Source organism: Tupaia chinensis, unplaced genomic scaffold (assembly GCF_000334495.1).
Source record: "Tupaia chinensis unplaced genomic scaffold, TupChi_1.0 Scaffold138390_1, whole genome shotgun sequence".
Lineage (NCBI taxonomy): Eukaryota > Metazoa > Chordata > Mammalia > Scandentia > Tupaiidae > Tupaia > Tupaia belangeri.
In genome coordinates, this window is record NW_006198287.1 from 191479 (window position 1) to 210310 (window position 18832).

Genomic DNA, 18832 nt, shown 5'->3' on the forward strand with positions numbered 1-18832 from the left:
GCAGAGAAATTTAAAAAGTCATTATCTAATATGACCTAATGATGCCTCCCACTAACAAGGAATTAGTCTGAAAACAACTTCATATATTTCAAAGAAATTACTGGCATAAGGCCCTCTCGTTGATAGCATTACTCAATACATTCTACAAGAGAAATGCAAGCAATGGGTCAACCTCACTTATTTCTACAAATATCTTCAGAGCTCCAATCTGCACTTCTAAAAGGATCAGAGTACTCTGAACCTCCAAAGAAGGGTTAGACATGCTTTGTTCATATTAGTTATTCCTTAACTACCTAATGATCTTGACTAAACTGATGTCCAGGAAAAAGTCAGAAGGAACAAAGAGATTTTTAAAACTTAAGGTTGCTGCAATCAGCATCTTAGATATTCTCATTAGGCTGGCAGCTCTAACCTCACGCTGTCTACTGACCTTTAGCTTAAACAAGACCACATGGCGGGAAGAGGTGGAATACTCTATTTTTATAACAATGTAAGAAAAAAAATCTCTGTATATCTGCACTATGTATGGCTACTTCCATCCATGCAGGAGACCCTCCCCAACAGCTGGGGACCCTAAAGAACAGATCATCTCACACACACCACAGAATTCACTGTTCAAGCTAATGATGTTCTTGACATCTAACTCTTTTTTTTCTTTTTCTTTTTTTTTGGAGAGGTTTTTGCTATAGGGCGTGTATGCTCACCAGAAAGACAGAGAGAGACAGAGAGACAGAAAGCAAGAAATCACCCCTCAGGGAGGATGGCTACACAGCAATCCCTTCTCCTCCATTCTCCTCTCGGGATCTTGGGCACGTATGCACACGCACCTGGTGTGAGTCTAAGCCATAGGGTCCAGGACTCAAACCATGGTCGACTACATGGGAGGCCAGCAACAAAGTCATTACGCTAACTGCTGGTCCCCAACATCTAAATCTTCAGATGCTTTCACTTTCACCAATTGTGTTCTGGTCTTAAAATGTCATATATGGTGGGGGGGAGTAACAAAAAAAAAGAATTAGAAGAGAAACTACATCCTATGTTTTTTAATTGCTAGAGTATGTGTGCTCTCCAGAGGGAGACAGGGAGGGAGAAAGCACCCCACAGTGGACTGTGGTCATGCTACATATGTCCATCCTGATTTGGGGTCATGCTTGTATATGGGCTGGTGTGTTTTTCAAGCCAAGAGGGCAGGAATTTAAAACATGGTCAGTCATGTGGGATCCCACTCCCTTAACCACTAGTCTACAGAGTCAGCACCAAATTAACATATTTAACATTAAGTGTTAATGCACACACACCACACACTTGGATAGAAAACAGAGTGATAAAGAAGAAACTGGATGGGACCAGCAGTTAGTGTAATGGTTATGTCGCTGAACTCCCATGTAGTTGACCGCAGTTCAAATCCCAGACCTGGTGGTTTAAACTCACGCCGGGCGCATGTGCATGCATGCTCAAGATCCCAAGAGAAGAATGGAGAAGGGATTGCAGTGTGGCCATCCCCCCTGGGGGGTGATTTCTCGCTTTCTGTCTCTCTGTCTCTGTCTTTCTGGCGAGCGCAAGTGCCCTATAGCAAAAACCTCTCCAAAAGAATAGAAGAAGAAACTGGATTAACTGGGCCAGGTGGCCTGGTGGTTAAGGCGGTAGATCCCACATGGCTGACTGTACCGGACCCGGCAGCTGGAAGAACCTACCAGGACACATGTGAGGAGACTGGAGAAGGGAATGTGGAGAGGCCATCCCCCCTGGGGTGTACTTTCTCATCCCCTGTGCCCCCTCCTCAACCCCTCCCATTGTTACCAGTTTCCAGCGAGTGCACACACACTATAGGAAAAACAAAAGAAAAAAAAACACTCTAAGCACCCAAAGATCCCAAGGAGAGAGTAGAGAAGGGATTCTCCATGGTCATCCCCCCTGGAGAATGCTTTCTCACTTTCCCTCTCTCTCTGTCTCTCCAGTGAGTGTATGCACCTGATAGCAAATTTTTAAAAAGTAAGGAAATGAAAAAGAAAAGAAAATGGATTAACTGACCAAGGGACTGAAAAGGCCACTTGCCCAGTGAGGATTTCTTTCCTTTTCAGGTTTTAGTTCTGGTGTTTAAAGTAGCACCTCTGTAGCTCTCTGCTCCACAATTTCTTCAAAGAGTTGGAAGTATACTGAAACAATTTTCATGGCCACACTTGCTGGGAATTCACCACAAGTGAGGGATGAGACAGAAAAAAAAAAAAAAGCTTTTGTTCTGCTTTCATTTTTTTTAAGAGGAAAAAAGGAGGAAAAGGGTTTTTTGACAAAATACCAACTTTTAGCTTTCTTCCCAAAGGAAACTGGTGATACTATTTTTAGCTCCTTTTAACACTTTTCTCTTTTGCCTTTAAAAATCATGCATTATATTTCTGAGCCACTCCTCTGCCCTTTTACCAGGAAAAAGCATTCTTGTATACATATTATTGTGTAATACTGTGTAAACAATTCACAGATCTAGATAGTGAAAATGTCAAGACAGATAAAAACCAAATTCAGGAAAGTGAGTTATTCTGGTGGACAGAGAAAGGGTTAAAATTGCATTGATAATAATTTGTTGAACTGATAAGCACATAAAAGTGTTTTATTCGTCAGAATTTTTGCTATATCATATTTTTTTTAGTCTTGCTCATTTTTTTTTAAACCTCACAAGCAAGTACTGTCAACACAGAAGAAGGCTGTACTAGAATCTAACTTACCAGAACCTGTGGTTCCAAATCAGCTGCCAAGGACTGAATGTGGTCAGGCGTGTTTTGTTTGGATGGTACAATGTTTTGTTTTGTTTTTTCATTGTAATTTGAATGCCTTCAGGCAGGGTATGCACTCTCCAATTAGCCGGTTACTACCATTTTCCTTACAGCAGATGAGAGTTCTTTTTAAAGCAAGCCAAAGAAACTGGAACCCGCATACATTGCTGGTGAGGATGTAAAATGGTGCGGTAGCTTTGGAAAAGTTTGGCAGCTCCCCAAAATGGCAAGCACAGAGTTACCGTAGACCAGCAATTTCATGCCTAGATAGCTAACTGAGATAAATGAAAACATATATCCAAACAAAGACTTGTATTATTCATAAAGCAAAAAAAGCTGGACCAACTCAAACATCCAACAACTAATGATAAATAAAATGTAATGCCATGGAATATTATTCCACCATTAAAAGAATAAATGCTATGATATGGATATACCTCAAAAACATTACACCAAGCAAAAAAAAGACAATCACAGGACCAGCAGTTGGTGGAATGACTATGTTGCTGGACTCGCATATAGTTGACCATAGTTTGAGTGCTGGACCTGTTGGCTTAAACTCATGCCGGGCATGTGTGCATGCATGCCCAAGATTCCAAGAAAAGAAAGGAGAAGGGATTGCAGCATGGCCATTCCCCCTGGGAGTGATTTCTCACTTTCTGTCTCTCTGTCTCTGTCATTCTGGCAAGTGCACACACCCTATAGCAAAAACCTCTCAAAAAAAAAAGATAATCACAGAAGACCATATAGTGTGCGATTTCTATTAGATGTCCAGAACAGGAAAATCTCAAATCTATATAGACAGAAAGCAGATTAATAGGGTGAGAAATCCCATAGCCAAAACCTCTCAAAAAAAAAAAAAAAAAAAGATAATCACAGAAGACCATATAGTGTGCGATTTCTATTAGATGTCCAGAACAGGAAAATCTCAAATCTATATAGACAGAAAGCAGATTAATAGGGTGAGAAATATGACATAAGGGGCTGGATGGTGGAACAGGGATAAGGCAAGATACTCTGCAAGGTGAACCCATTCCTGGTTCCAAGTTCTGTCCCGAGACCTGAGAACCTTGGGCACATTCAGGCCTGTACGTGGGGCTGGCTGCAGCTGGGGTGGAATAAGCACTGAAACCCTGCTAGATCGCACAGGCTTGCGTGCTCATGCTCCCTCCATCAGAGGAAGTGCATGAATAAACTTAAAAATGACATAAAAGTGGAACAAACAGGTAGCGTGGAGGTGAAGGCACTGAATCTCGCATGGATGACAGTGCAGCTCGAGTACTGGACGCGATGGCTTGAAAATTACACCAAATAGGGCTGGCAGGTGGCATGGTGGTTAAGGGTATTGAACTCCCACATAGCCGACTGTGGTTCAAGTCCCGGATCTGATGACTTGCTTTCTCACTTTCCCTCTCTCTCTTTCTCTGCCTTTCTCTGATCAAATTGGAAAATAACAATAATAAATAAAGTTAAAATAATTCTTAAAAAAAGAAAGAAAGAAAATTACGCCAAGCTAGTGGTCAAGCATGCCTAAGATTGCAAGAGGATTGCAAAAGGAGAATGGAAAAGAAATTGCTGCCTGGCCATTGCTCTCCTACCCCACCCAGTGAGTCCATGCACCCGATAGGAAAAAACGAAAACCAACAACAACAAGAAAAGATATAAAAGTAGATAATGGTGGGCTGGCCCCATGGTGCAGTGGTAAAGTACTGTGCATGGAAAGTCAGAGACCACATAAACAACCACAGTTCAAATCCTGGACTCTGTGACTGAAAAACATACCAGGCACATGTGTGTACCCTCCCAGATGAAATGAAAAAAAAAAGGATTGCAGCAAAACCACTCCCTATTGAGGGGTTTTCTCTCTCTCACAAGTGCATATCCCCTTTGTCAACTAAAAAAAAAATTTTAAAGGTAGATAATGGTACTGGTAGCACAATTCAGTAACTAAAATAAAAACCAACCTAAATTGTTCACTTTAAAGGGGTGAGCTGAAGGACCAGCAGTTAGCGTAATGGCTATGTCGCTGGACTCCCACGTAATCGACCGCGGTTCACGTCCCGGACCCGGTGGCTTAAAACTCACGCCGGGCGCGTGTGCGTGCGTGCCCAAGATCCCGAGAGGAGAATAGAGGAGAAGGGATTGCGGCGTGACCATCCCCCCTGGGGGGTGATTTCTTGCTTTCTGTCTCTATGTCTCTCTCTGTCTGTCTGGCGAGCGCACGCGCCCTATAGCAGAAACCTCTCTAAAAAAAAGAACAAAAAAGTGACAACATTCATGCATAGCTTACATCTGAATAGTCCTTGCAGAGATTTCTTGCTGGCCTACCTCCCTATGCATCTCCTTGAAAATAGTTTCTTTGTTTCATTCCAGAATATATATGCTTTACTTCTAAAAAGGGACCGTACTCTAAACGCATATATACTGGGTTGTTGGAAAAGTCATAACATTTTTCTATGCAAAAATGAGTCATGACTTTTTCAACAACCTAATATTATATCTCAATGAAGCTGTTTAAAAATAAACAGGCCGGGGCCAGCAAGTGGCATGGTGGTTAAGAGTGCTGGACTCCCACATGGTTAATCATGGTTTGATTCCCAGACTTGGCAACTTGCTTTCCCAATTTCCTACTTTCTCTATCTCTTTCTCTCTCTCTCTTTCTCTCTCTCTCTCTTTCTCTCCCTCTCTCTCTCTCTCTCTCACTCTGTCCCTCTCTAGTCAAATTTAAATAAATAAATAAAGTTAAATTTTAAAATATTTTATGTAACTTTTTCATTTAAATGTATTTATTTATTTATTTATTTATTTATTTATTTATTTATTATTTTCCAGTTTGATCAGAAAGAGAATTAGAAAGCAAGCCTCCAGGTCCGGGACTCAAACCATGGTCATCTACATGGGAATCCAGTGCCTTTAAACACCATACCACCTGCCAGCCCAATAAAATAATTCTTTAAAAAATAATAATAAACAGGCCCATGCCAGCAGGTGGCATGGTGGCTAAGGCACTGGATTCCCACACAGCCGACTGCACAGTTCAAGTCCTAGACCTGGCTGCTTGAAAATCACACCAGGCACATGTGTGCGCATACCCAAAGTCCCAAGAGGAGAACGGAAGATAAGGGACTGTGGTAGGGACACCCCCCTGAGGAGTGATTTCTTTCTTTTTCCTTCCTTTCCTTCCTCCCTCCCTCCCTCTCTCCGGTGTGTGCATGCACCTTATTGCAAAATAAAAATAAATTAAGACCAGTCACAGTGGCACAAGCAAGAGGGTGCCAGTATGAGACGGCTAAGAACACATGGGAGCCCAGGTCCAGTTCCCAGCCCAACTTATAAGCAGCCAGGTGTGGCGTGCATACCTATGATCCTGGCAAACTACCAGGTAGGCTGAAACAGGAAGATCATGACATGGCAAGACTATAAAAACATTCGTCTCTTTCTCTCCCTCCCACGCATATGGGCTCATGAGTATGCAAGCACACGCACACTCATAGAAAGTAAACAAACCAAAGACATTGATCTGGCTCTGAGAGCTTATACACTGTATAAGATCCTTAAAGCAATGGTTCTCATATTATGGTCTGAAGACTCCTGGAAATTCACTAGAACTTTTCAGAAGACCTGGAAGTTAGGACAGCAGGTGGCATGGAAATTAAGGCAGCTGGATCCCACATGGCTGACTGCACAATTCTAGTTCCAGACCTAGCAGCTTGAACATCACACCAGGCATGTGAGCATGTGTGCCCAAAATCCCAAAAGGAGACTGGAGAAGAGATCACAGTGGTCATTCCCTCCCGAGACTGATTTCTCACTTTCTCTCTCTCTGTTTCTGTCCAGCGAGCACACTCAGCCTATAGCAAAACTAAAAAAAGAAAGGAAAAGAAAAACTTTAAAAATAGAAGGTCTGGTGATCAAAATTATTTTCAAAATAATACTGTAACATTTGCCTTACTTACTGTGTTGACATTTGCACTGGGTGCAAAAATAATGGTGGGTAAAACTGCTGGCACTTAGACACAATGACACCAAAGTATGCTAGCAGTCATGGCAGTCTTCCTCACACACTCACAGAGGAAAATCGGAATGCCGTCAATAAAGCAGTACAAATATTCATTTTATTCATTCTGGCACTTCAGTCCACATCTTTTTACTATTATGTGTGGCGAAATGGGAAGAAGGATGAAGCACTTTGGCTGTATACCAAAGAATAAAACATGTGATTGTGTGAGTTGTGGATTAAACTACTCACTGTCTAACAAAAATGCCATTTTTCCTTGAAACAACTGACAGTTCCTATGGGACAATGCATTCCATTTTCCAAACTCACCTATACATCAACTTCTCTAACACAAATGATTCACAAAGAGGAGGCTACCACTCTCCATGAGAAAATACACCTTAATCCCCTTTAAAACAACATTTTAAGTATATCAATTAACTTTTCACCAGAGTTAACAGGAAAGGCCTGTCTGATAAGTAGAAAAAAATAAACAAAAGACAGAAGATAAAACTCAGCCCTTGGGGTCGGCAGGTGGCATGATGGTTAAGGACACTGGAATCCCACATAGCCGACCATGGTTCAAGTCTCAGATCTGGCAGCTTGCTTTCTCTTTCTCTCTCTTTCTCTCTCTCTCCCTCTCTCTCTCTCTCTCTCTGTGTGTGTGTGTGTGGGGGGGGGGGGGGCCCCCTGCGGTAAATAAATAAATAAATAAATAAATAAAGTTAAATAATTCCTTAAACAAAAAACACTCAGTCCTTTAAGAAACTATCTCGCCCAACCATGATGATAAAAACTAGCATAAATGTTTTATTTTAGAATACAAATTTTATAGAGATTTAAGATAAAATCCCCAAAACAAGGCCTAAAGATTTATTTGGTTATTGAAGAAATGACATTCTACCTCATGGTATTGTTGTAACTGATTACATTGGTGACTCATAATAAGGTGCTCCAAAATGCTAAGATACAAATTACACAGTGAGAATTCTACTTGTACAAGTCAGACAGTGAGCTAGTCATCTATTAGCCCTAAAAGATGCTTTGTAAATATGTTGCTGGGAAAACCACAAGGACCAATCAAGAAAAATAAACTGATTCAGGCAAAAAAGATAATTGCACAAAGATATTTAATTGCAGTAGTAGCATAAGCATGAGAAGATAAATAGATAAAATGTCTTGGCGTTTATCCAGCACTGTGTATAAAAAAAGGCCCAACTGGTGGATTCAAGTATTTCAGTCACTAGAGTGTTCCAAGTTGAATGTGAGTTCATCTTTAATCTCTTCCATAATTGATAAACTCTTTCTTTGTTCTGACCCTACCATCATTGTTCTCAAACAATGTTTTGACCTGGTTGTCCAAGTCAGTTGATATTAGGAAGCCAGGACTGCAGAAATCGATACTTTAGTCGATGTAAAACAAAAATTTAGGAATTTTGTCTCTGGTTTTGTTTTGTTTTTTGTTTTTTTTTTCGGTCTTGTCTCTGGTTTTTTGTTTTTTGTTTTTTTTTCTGGTTTTCTTTACATTTTTTGGCCATAGGGTACACGTGCTCACTGGAGAGAGACAGAGAGGGGGGACAGAGAGGGAAAGTGACAAAACCCTCCTCCTCTATTCTCTTCTCGGGATGCTGGGCCTGCAATATTACCTGGCATGATTCTCAAGCTGCTGGATCCAGGACTGGAACCAGACAGCCATGTTGGATCCAGCTTCTTAATCCTCCATGCCATCTACTGGTCCAGGAGTCCTGTCTCTTTATGAGATAGACCATTAGTCCTTAAAAGTCCAATACACATTGGGCAAGCCAAATAAATAAAGTTCCTAACTTTGCAAAAGCTAAAATGTCCATGGGATTTGGTCATTTCTCACAGGCATGTATAAAAAGCTACTAATTTGAATATATTTGGTTTCAAAAAGTTTACTATCTTTACAAAGTCATATTACAGCTCACAGAAGATAACAGGGACTCCTACTTAAATATAGGCTATGATAATAACAGTAATACTGAAAGTAACTGCTAACATTACGCAGACTGTATTGTGAACCACACACCACCACTTGACACATTTTAACTCGTTTTCTCCTCTAACACACTAGAGGCAATTTTATTATAATCTCCACATCACAAATGAGTAAACTGAGGCAGAGGAGAATTAAGTAACCTTCTCAGAGTCACACATGTTAAGCAGTGGAATTGAAATATACCCTAGGATGCCTGGCTCCAAAGTCATTGTTCTTAATCTCTTGTTCACCTTGTCCTGCCAATTTTCTAAATTTTAAACATCTTATTTTTCAAAACAGTTTGAAATTCCATTATAATACAACAAATTGTTTCCTAAATCTCTACAAATTAATGTTTAAACTTGAAATGGTTTACCTATTCATTTAACCTTAGTTTCAATTAGTTTTAATAAACAGAAACAACAGATTACTATGACATTTTCAGAAGTATATGAAAAATTAATATGAATATAAATAAACTATTATTTTAAAAGTATGCTTTTTCACTTTCCGTCCCTCTCGCTCTCTCTCACTCTGTCTCTCTTTGGTCAATTTTAAATAAATAAATTCAAAAAATACTTCTTAAAAAAAAAATTAAGGTCAGCAAGTGACATGATGGTTAGGGTACTGGTCAACCATGGTTCCAGTCTTGGACCTGGTGGCTTGCTTTCTCGCTTTCCCTGTCTCTTTCTGATCAAATTTAAAATAATAATAATAATAATAAATAAAATAATAATAAAACTTTTCAAATTTCTATAGCGTTAAAAGTAATAAACCAAAACAATATGTAATAGTTGAATTACATAGTACAGAATATTGCGGACAGGTACTGTAGAGGCTACAGAAATGCCTTCATGAAAGTATTTTGCACTTAAATGGGCTCTGATAGACAGGACTTGAATCAGCAGAAGTAAAAGCTACCTACACGAAGAAACAGCCTAAAAGACTTCTCTTCTACCTCCTTCCTATTTCCATCTTCCCTAAACCTCTAACCAGCACCATTTCCTTCAAGTACCCTTCCTCATTACTTTACAACCTGACACTCTTCTCAAAGGTTCTAATATAATTACTATCTAAAACACTCATTCAGGGGCCAGCAGATGGAATGATGGTTAAGAAACTAGACTCCCACATGGTCGATCAAAGTTCGAGTCCCAGAGACGGCAACTTGAAAATCACATTGAGTATGCACTCTTGCCCAAATTCCAAGAGGAGAATGGAGGAGAATAGAGTGTTATGTGGCATATCCCCTCTGGGGAAAAAGTAATTTCTTACTATCTCTCTCTCCGGCTCTCTGGCTCTCTCCAAGGAGTGCACACATCATATGGGAGAAAAATAAATAAATAAAACACTTATTCTTGCACTTTCTTTCCATATTATAGACCTCATTCATCAACCAGAGTACAGACTCGTAGAAGATAGTATGACGTCTCTACAATATAAGCATTCAGTGTTCAATTAAACTCAAATTCAGTAGCCACTGCTGCTTCTGCTTATTTAAAAATCCATTTAGTATAACAGTTTCTTAACTTACCGGGCATCTCCTTTGGAAAGATTAGTATTCATAGGACTCAGAATAACCTTGTTTGCTTCAACATCCACCACACATTTGGTATGTAAGTCAAGTTCTGCAAATGAGGAAAAAAAAATGAGAAAAAATACGTTTGTTTTGTTTTGTTTTTGTTTGTTTGTTTTTTAAGTAATTTGTTTCAAAAAAAGCATTTGACAAAAATCCAACACTTGGGCCAGCTAGGTGGTGTAGTAGTTAAGGCACCTGAATCAAATCCCACATGGCCAACAGCACAGTTTAAGTCCCAGACCCCATGACTTGGAAAAACAATGTGTGCGCCCAAAATCCCAAGAAGAAAATGGAGGAGAAAGAATGGCATAATGGCCATTCCACAAGAGGGAATTTCTCACTTTCTCTCTCTCTCTCTCTCTCTGGCAAGCACATGCACTCTGTAGCAAATTTAAATTTAAAAAATAATAAGTAAATAAATACCAGTTTAAATTTTAAAAGTTGTAATCATACACCTAACAGGAAACCTGCAGCAGATATAAAGAGAACTCTCAACTTTATACAGGTACTCCTGACTTAATGATCGAGTTCCATTCCTATAACTAGGTCATTAGCAAATCGGTCGATAACAGAGGCGCTTAGAGGCAGATGTCTTGTGATGTGCTGTGGTGCCACTGGGTATTTACCTTTCACAAGGTATCATGTGATACCACACTAGAATAATGTAATTCTATTTACACAAAAATTTACATCTATTTACATTAGGTAAGCCCCAGAAAGCAAAAAGACATACCATAACACAGTAATATAAATCTGGTGTAATCATTTTTATTTATTCTGAATACTACTATGGGTACACAATAAAGTACAAATTTATAAATGAAGAATAGAGTGTTATGTGGCATATCCCCTCTGGGGAAAAAGTAATTTCTTACTATCTCTCTCTCCGGCTCTCTGGCTCTCTCCAAGGAGTGCACACATCATATGGGAGAAAAATAAATAAATAAAACACTTATTCTTGCACTTTCTTTCCATATTATAGACCTCATTCATCAACCAGAGTACAGACTCGTAGAAGATAGTATGACGTCTCTACAATATAAGCATTCAGTGTTCAATTAAACTCAAATTCAGTAGCCACTGCTGCTTCTGCTTATTTAAAAATCCATTTAGTATAACAGTTTCTTAACTTACCGGGCATCTCCTTTGGAAAGATTAGTATTCATAGGACTCAGAATAACCTTGTTTGCTTCAACATCCACCACACATTTGGTATGTAAGTCAAGTTCTGCAAATGAGGAAAAAAAAAATGAGAAAAAATACGTTTGTTTTGTTTTGTTTTTGTTTGTTTGTTTTTTAAGTAATTTGTTTCAAAAAAAGCATTTGACAAAAATCCAACACTTGGGCCAGCTAGGTGGTGTAGTAGTTAAGGCACCTGAATCAAATCCCACATGGCCAACAGCACAGTTTAAGTCCCAGACCCCATGACTTGGAAAAACAATGTGTGCGCCCAAAATCCCAAGAAGAAAATGGAGGAGAAAGAATGGCATAATGGCCATTCCACAAGAGGGAATTTCTCACTTTCTCTCTCTCTCTCTCTCTCTCTCTGGCAAGCACATGCACTCTGTAGCAAATTTAAATTTAAAAAATAATAAGTAAATAAATACCAGTTTAAATTTTAAAAGTTGTAATCATACACCTAACAGGAAACCTGCAGCAGATATAAAGAGAACTCTCAACTTTATACAGGTACTCCTGACTTAATGATCGAGTTCCATTCCTATAACTAGGTCATTAGCAAATCGGTCGATAACAGAGGCGCTTAGAGGCAGATGTCTTGTGATGTGCTGTGGTGCCACTGGGTATTTACCTTTCACAAGGTATCATGTGATACCACACTAGAATAATGTAATTCTATTTACACAAAAATTTACATCTATTTACATTAGGTAAGCCCCAGAAAGCAAAAAGACATACCATAACACAGTAATATAAATCTGGTGTAATCATTTTTATTTATTCTGAATACTACTATGGGTACACAATAAAGTACAAATTTATAAATGAAATATGTAGTGCTGCGTGACTGTGAACACTTCATGTAGTAAACTGTAACCATCTACTAATGAGAAAAAGATTGAGAAAGGGGATTCTCTCAAGACTCACACAGAATTTTTCCCCATGCTGGAGAACTGGTCATAAATCTGAGTGGTAGATCAACAGGAAGGTCATTAATTGAGGAGCAGATGTAATAAAAAGACAGGGCTAGCTGTCTTTTTATTATCACTGGGCAGATGGCACAGTGATAATACACTGCTGATTGATGCTGATTGATGCTGGATTCATGGAAGATCATGGGTTCAGTTCCCTGGTAGAGCTGTATATGCTGTGCACGGCTGCCCATGTTCCTGACTGACTGGGAGAGCAGACAGGGATGAATCATGGCATCAGATTTTAGGGTGCTTGTCTGTTGCTCTCTCTCTCTCATTCTCATAAAATAAGCTTTTTAAAATAACAGTAGGACAGGGACCAGCATATGGCATAATGGCTACGTTGCTGGACTCCCATGTAGTCGACCGCAGTTTGAGTCCCAGACCCAGTGGTTGAAACTCATGCCAGGCGCGTGTGCATGCATGCCCAGGATCCTGAGAGGAGAACAGAGGTGAAGGGATTGCGGTGTGGCCATACCCCCTGGGGGGTGATCTCTCACATTCTGTCTCTCTGCCTCTCTCTATCTTTCTGGCGAGCCCACATGCCCTATAACAAAACAAAACAAAAACTCTCCAAAAAATAAAAATAAAAAAATAATAGTAGGACATGGGCCAGCAAGTGGTATGGAGGTTAAGGCATGGACCCCACATGGCCTACTGAGCTGCTCAAGTCCTGCACCCAGTGGCCTGAAAATCACACTGGGCATGTGTACATGCATGCCCAAAATCCCGAGAGGAGAATGGAGAAGAAGGAATTACAGGGTGGCCGTCCCTCTGGTGGGGGTGATTTCTCAACCCCCACTTCTCTCTGGCAAGCATATGTACCCTATAGCAAAAACTAAAACAATAATAAGACAAATCATCCTTTTTTAAGTGGGTTAGTAATCCAAATAGATATCTCCAAAAAAATGTAAAAGATACCAAAATGGCCAGTAAGCACCAGAACAAATGCTCAACATCTTTAGACACTGAGGAAATGCAAATAAAACCAGAACGAGAGCCAACTCTGTGGTACAGTGGTAACACTACTTAAGAGAAGCCAGATTCCTTGGCAACCACAATTTCGATCTCAAGCCCAGTCCTCTTAAAAACACAGCTGGTACAGGTGCCCAAGATCCAATGCCTAGAGGACTGAAGAAAGAGGATGACAGTGTGACCAGGCCCTGTGGAAGGTCTTCATATGTCTCTTACTCCCATGCTCACATGCAGGCACATGCACTTTTTAATGAACAAAGAAAGAAATCAATAGGAAAAAAAAAACACAATGAGATGCCATTGCACACCCACTAGGATAAATATGATCCAAAAAAACAGATAACACAAGAGTTGGCAAGTATACATAAAAATTATTGTAGAACCCTCATGCATTACTGGTAGGAATATAAAATAGGACAGTCACTTTGCAAGAGTTTGGCTGTTTCTCAAAAGGTTAAAGGAAGTTACCATACAACCTAAGAATTCCACCTAATGACAACCTATGTCCATACAAATGTTCATACAGCATTATCTATATATTCATAACAGCTAAAAAAGTGGCAATCAACCAATGAATGGATAAATGTGGTATATTTATACATGGAACATTACTCAGCAATAAGAAAGTACTCATACAGCTACAATGTGGAAGAAGCTTACTCTAAGTGAAGAAGTCATTCACAAAATACCATCTATTTTATGATTCCACTTATCTGAAATATTCGGTACAGGGAAACCAAAAGAAAATAGATTAGCGGTTGCCTAGAACTGAGCAGTGACTGCTAATGGGAGCACTTTTATTTTCAGGCAGTGAAATGTTCTTTTTTTGAGAGAGAGAGATTTTTACTATAAGGTGCATGTGCTCGCCAGAAAGACAGAGAGAGACAGAGATAGAAAGTGAGAAAGCACCCCCCAGGGGAGATGGCCACACCACAATCCCTTCTCTTCTATTCTCCTCCTGGGATTTTGGGTGTGCATATGCACATACCCAGCGGGACTTTTGAGCCACTGTGGGAGTCCATTCATCAACCAGAGTACAGACTCGTAGAAGACAGTATGACGTCTCTACAATATAAGCATTCAGTGTTCAATTAAACTCAAATTCAGTAGCAACTGCTGCTTCTGCTTATTTAAAAATCCATTTAGTATAACAGTTTCTTAACTTACCGGGCATCTCCTTTGGAAAGATTAGTATTCATAGGACTCAGAATAACCTTGTTTGCTTCAACATCCACCACACATTTGGTATGTAAGTCAAGTTCTGCAAATGAGGAAAAAAAAAATGAGAAAAAATACGTTTGTTTTGTTTTGTTTTTGTTTGTTTGTTTTTTAAGTAATTTGTTTCAAAAAAAGCATTTGACAAAAATCCAACACTTGGGCCAGCTAGGTGGTGTAGTAGTTAAGGCACCTGAATCAAATCCCACATGGCCAACAGCACAGTTTAAGTCCCAGACCCCATGACTTGGAAAAACAATGTGTGCGCCCAAAATCCCAAGAAGAAAATGGAGGAGAAAGAATGGCATAATGGCCATTCCACAAGAGGGAATTTCTCACTTTCTCTCTCTCTCTCTCTCTCTCTCTGGCAAGCACATGCACTCTGTAGCAAATTTAAATTTAAAAAATAATAAGTAAATAAATACCAGTTTAAATTTTAAAAGTTGTAATCATACACCTAACAGGAAACCTGCAGCAGATATAAAGAGAACTCTCAACTTTATACAGGTACTCCTGACTTAATGATCGAGTTCCATTCCTATAACTAGGTCATTAGCAAATCGGTCGATAACAGAGGCGCTTAGAGGCAGATGTCTTGTGATGTGCTGTGGTGCCACTGGGTATTTACCTTTCACAAGGTATCATGTGATACCACACTAGAATAATGTAATTCTATTTACACAAAAATTTACATCTATTTACATTAGGTAAGCCCCAGAAAGCAAAAAGACATACCATAACACAGTAATATAAATCTGGTGTAATCATTTTTATTTATTCTGAATACTACTATGGGTACACAATAAAGTACAAATTTATAAATGAAATATGTAGTGCTGCGTGACTGTGAACACTTCATGTAGTAAACTGTAACCATCTACTAATGAGAAAAAGATTGAGAAAGGGGATTCTCTCAAGACTCACACAGAATTTTTCCCCATGCTGGAGAACTGGTCATAAATCTGAGTGGTAGATCAACAGGAAGGTCATTAATTGAGGAGCAGATGTAATAAAAAGACAGGGCTAGCTGTCTTTTTATTATCACTGGGCAGATGGCACAGTGATAATACACTGCTGATTGATGCTGATTGATGCTGGATTCATGGAAGATCATGGGTTCAGTTCCCTGGTAGAGCTGTATATGCTGTGCACGGCTGCCCATGTTCCTGACTGACTGGGAGAGCAGACAGGGATGAATCATGGCATCAGATTTTAGGGTGCTTGTCTGTTGCTCTCTCTCTCTCATTCTCATAAAATAAGCTTTTTAAAATAACAGTAGGACAGGGACCAGCATATGGCATAATGGCTACGTTGCTGGACTCCCATGTAGTCGACCGCAGTTTGAGTCCCAGACCCAGTGGTTCAAACTCATGCCAGGCGCGTGTGCATGCATGCCCAGGATCCTGAGAGGAGCACAGAGGAGAAGGGATTGCGGCGTGGCCATACCCCCTGGGGGGTGATCTCTCACATTCTGTCTCTCTGCCTCTCTCTATCTTTCTGGCGAGCCCACATGCCCTATAACAAAACAAAACAAAAACTCTCCAAAAAATAAAAATAAAAAAATAATAGTAGGACATGGGCCAGCAAGTGGTATGGAGGTTAAGGCATGGACCCCACATGGCCTACTGAGCTGCTCAAGTCCTGCACCCAGTGGCCTGAAAATCACACTGGGCATGTGTACATGCATGCCCAAAATCCCGAGAGGAGAATGGAGAAGAAGGAATTACAGGGTGGCCGTCCCTCTGGTGGGGGTGATTTCTCAACCCCCACTTCTCTCTGGCAAGCATATGTACCCTATAGCAAAAACTAAAACAATAATAAGACAAATCATCCTTTTTTAAGTGGGTTAGTAATCCAAATAGATATCTCCAAAAAAATGTAAAAGATACCAAAATGGCCAGTAAGCACCAGAACAAATGCTCAACATCTTTAGACACTGAGGAAATGCAAATAAAACCAGAACGAGAGCCAACTCTGTGGTACAGTGGTAACACTACTTAAGAGAAGCCAGATTCCTTGGCAACCACAATTTCGATCTCAAGCCCAGTCCTCTTAAAAACACAGCTGGTACAGGTGCCCAAGATCCAATGCCTAGAGGACTGAAGAAAGAGGATGACAGTGTGACCAGGCCCTGTGGAAGGTCTTCATATGTCTCTTACTCCCATGCTCACATGCAGGCACATGCACTTTTTAATGAACAAAGAAAGAAATCAATAGGAAAAAAAAACACAATGAGATGCCATTGCACACCCACTAGGATAAATATGATCCAAAAAAACAGATAACACAAGAGTTGGCAAGTATACATAAAAATTATTGTAGAACCCTCATGCATTACTGGTAGGAATATAAAATAGGACAGTCACTTTGCAAGAGTTTGGCTGTTTCTCAAAAGGTTAAAGGAAGTTACCATACAACCTAAGAATTCCACCTAATGACAACCTATGTCCATACAAATGTTCATACAGCATTATCTATATATTCATAACAGCTAAAAAAGTGGCAATCAACCAATGAATGGATAAATGTGGTATATTTATACATGGAACATTACTCAGCAATAAGAAAGTACTCATACAGCTACAATGTGGAAGAAGCTTACTCTAAGTGAAGAAGTCATTCACAAAATACCATCTATTTTATGATTCCACTTATCTGAAATATTCGGTACAGGGAAACCAAAAGAAAATAGATTAGCGGTTGCCTAGAACTGAGCAGTGACTGCTAATGGGAGCACTTTTATTTTCAGGCAGTGAAATGTTCTTTTTTTGAGAGAGAGAGATTTTTACTATAAGGTGCATGTGCTCGCCAGAAAGACAGAGAGAGACAGAGATAGAAAGTGAGAAATCACCCCCCAGACAGGATGGCCCCACCGCAAGCCTTTCTCCTCCATTCTCCTCTCGAGATCCTGGACACGCATGCACATACGCCTGGCGTGAGTTTAAGCCACTAGGTCCGGGACTTGAACCACGGTCAACTACATGGGAGTCCAGCAACATAGCCATTACGCCAACTGCTGGTCCCATCAGGTGATGAAATGTTCTAACATTGATTGTGTTAATGTCTGTACAAAAACGAGCACACTAAAAAACAATTAATTGGTTGAAGTGAATGGGATGTTAATTACACCTCACTGTAGCTATTAAAGAAGTATAGGCCAGGGCCAACCAGTGGCATGGTAGTTAAGGTGGCTGTATCACACATGGTTAACTGCATGGTTTGAGTCCTGGACCTGGCAACTTGAAAAACATACTGGGCACATGTGCATGCATCCAAAATCCCAAGAAGAGAATAGTAGAGAAGGGACCTGAATCGGCCCTCACATATATTGGGTTGTCAGAAGAATCATAATGGATTTTTGCATAGAAAACACAAAAGAATACACCATGACTTTCCCGATGACCCAGTATTCTCATTTATATTCTCTCTCCCTCTCTCTCTCTCCACTTATATTTTAAAATCTTTGTATTTATTTTCCTGCCACAAAGTATGAAACTATTTTTGCTTGCCTTATCTCCAACATGGAAAGATAAGCTCTAAGGAAAGGAACTACCAATATATTTTGTTGGAGTCATTTTGTAAATATGAAGAACCTTGGCAAATGTCAATGTCATACTCCAACCTAAATGTTTTCTCACTGTTGGGAAAGGTAATTATTTTTTAACTTCAACTTACAAAACTAAGACAAATGCAAAACAAAACAAAAGAAAAAGCTTCCCACCCTATGCTGGCCACAATTTAACCTTTCTCATGCAAGCTTTTCTGTTTATTCTCCAAGATACGCTCAAAAAACACAAAGTTAGTGATCATTTTTAACCAACACGTTTTTCAAGTAATGAGAATCAAAAGGAAAACTTTAGGGCTATGTTTTACCTAAGTGTGGAAGACTAACTCCAACAAGCAAGTATGTTCTACTGTAGTAACTGGTGTTACAGTCTATTTCTAACACTTTGTGTTTAATCACAGAAATGCTGCAAGGAAGTCTTCAGCATACTTAAACAACATTTCAAATGCACAATTTTTTTAAAGGAGTACTTATTTCATTTTATTTATTTGTTTCTTTGTTTATTATTTAATTCACCAAAGGGAGAGAGGGAAAGTGAGAAAGCAAGCCACCAAGTCCAAGACTTGAACCGTGGTCAGATGTGG

General features: G+C 39.7%; 1 protein-coding gene across 1 annotated transcript in view; it reads right to left on the reverse strand.

Moving 5' to 3' along the window:
• Positions 1 to 14642, reverse strand: part of KIF13B (kinesin family member 13B) — a 194240-nt gene extending 179598 nt beyond the window's left edge. The window contains exons 1-4 of the mRNA XM_014592710.2: positions 14636 to 14642; positions 11478 to 11571; positions 11353 to 11375; positions 10299 to 10392 (exon numbers count right to left, since the gene is read on the reverse strand). Coding sequence (XP_014448196.1) covers positions 10299 to 10392; positions 11353 to 11375; positions 11478 to 11571; positions 14636 to 14642 — 218 coding nt within the window. The remainder of the gene's footprint in view (positions 1 to 10298; positions 10393 to 11352; positions 11376 to 11477; positions 11572 to 14635) is intronic.
• Positions 14643 to 18832: the final 4190 nt, after the last annotated feature.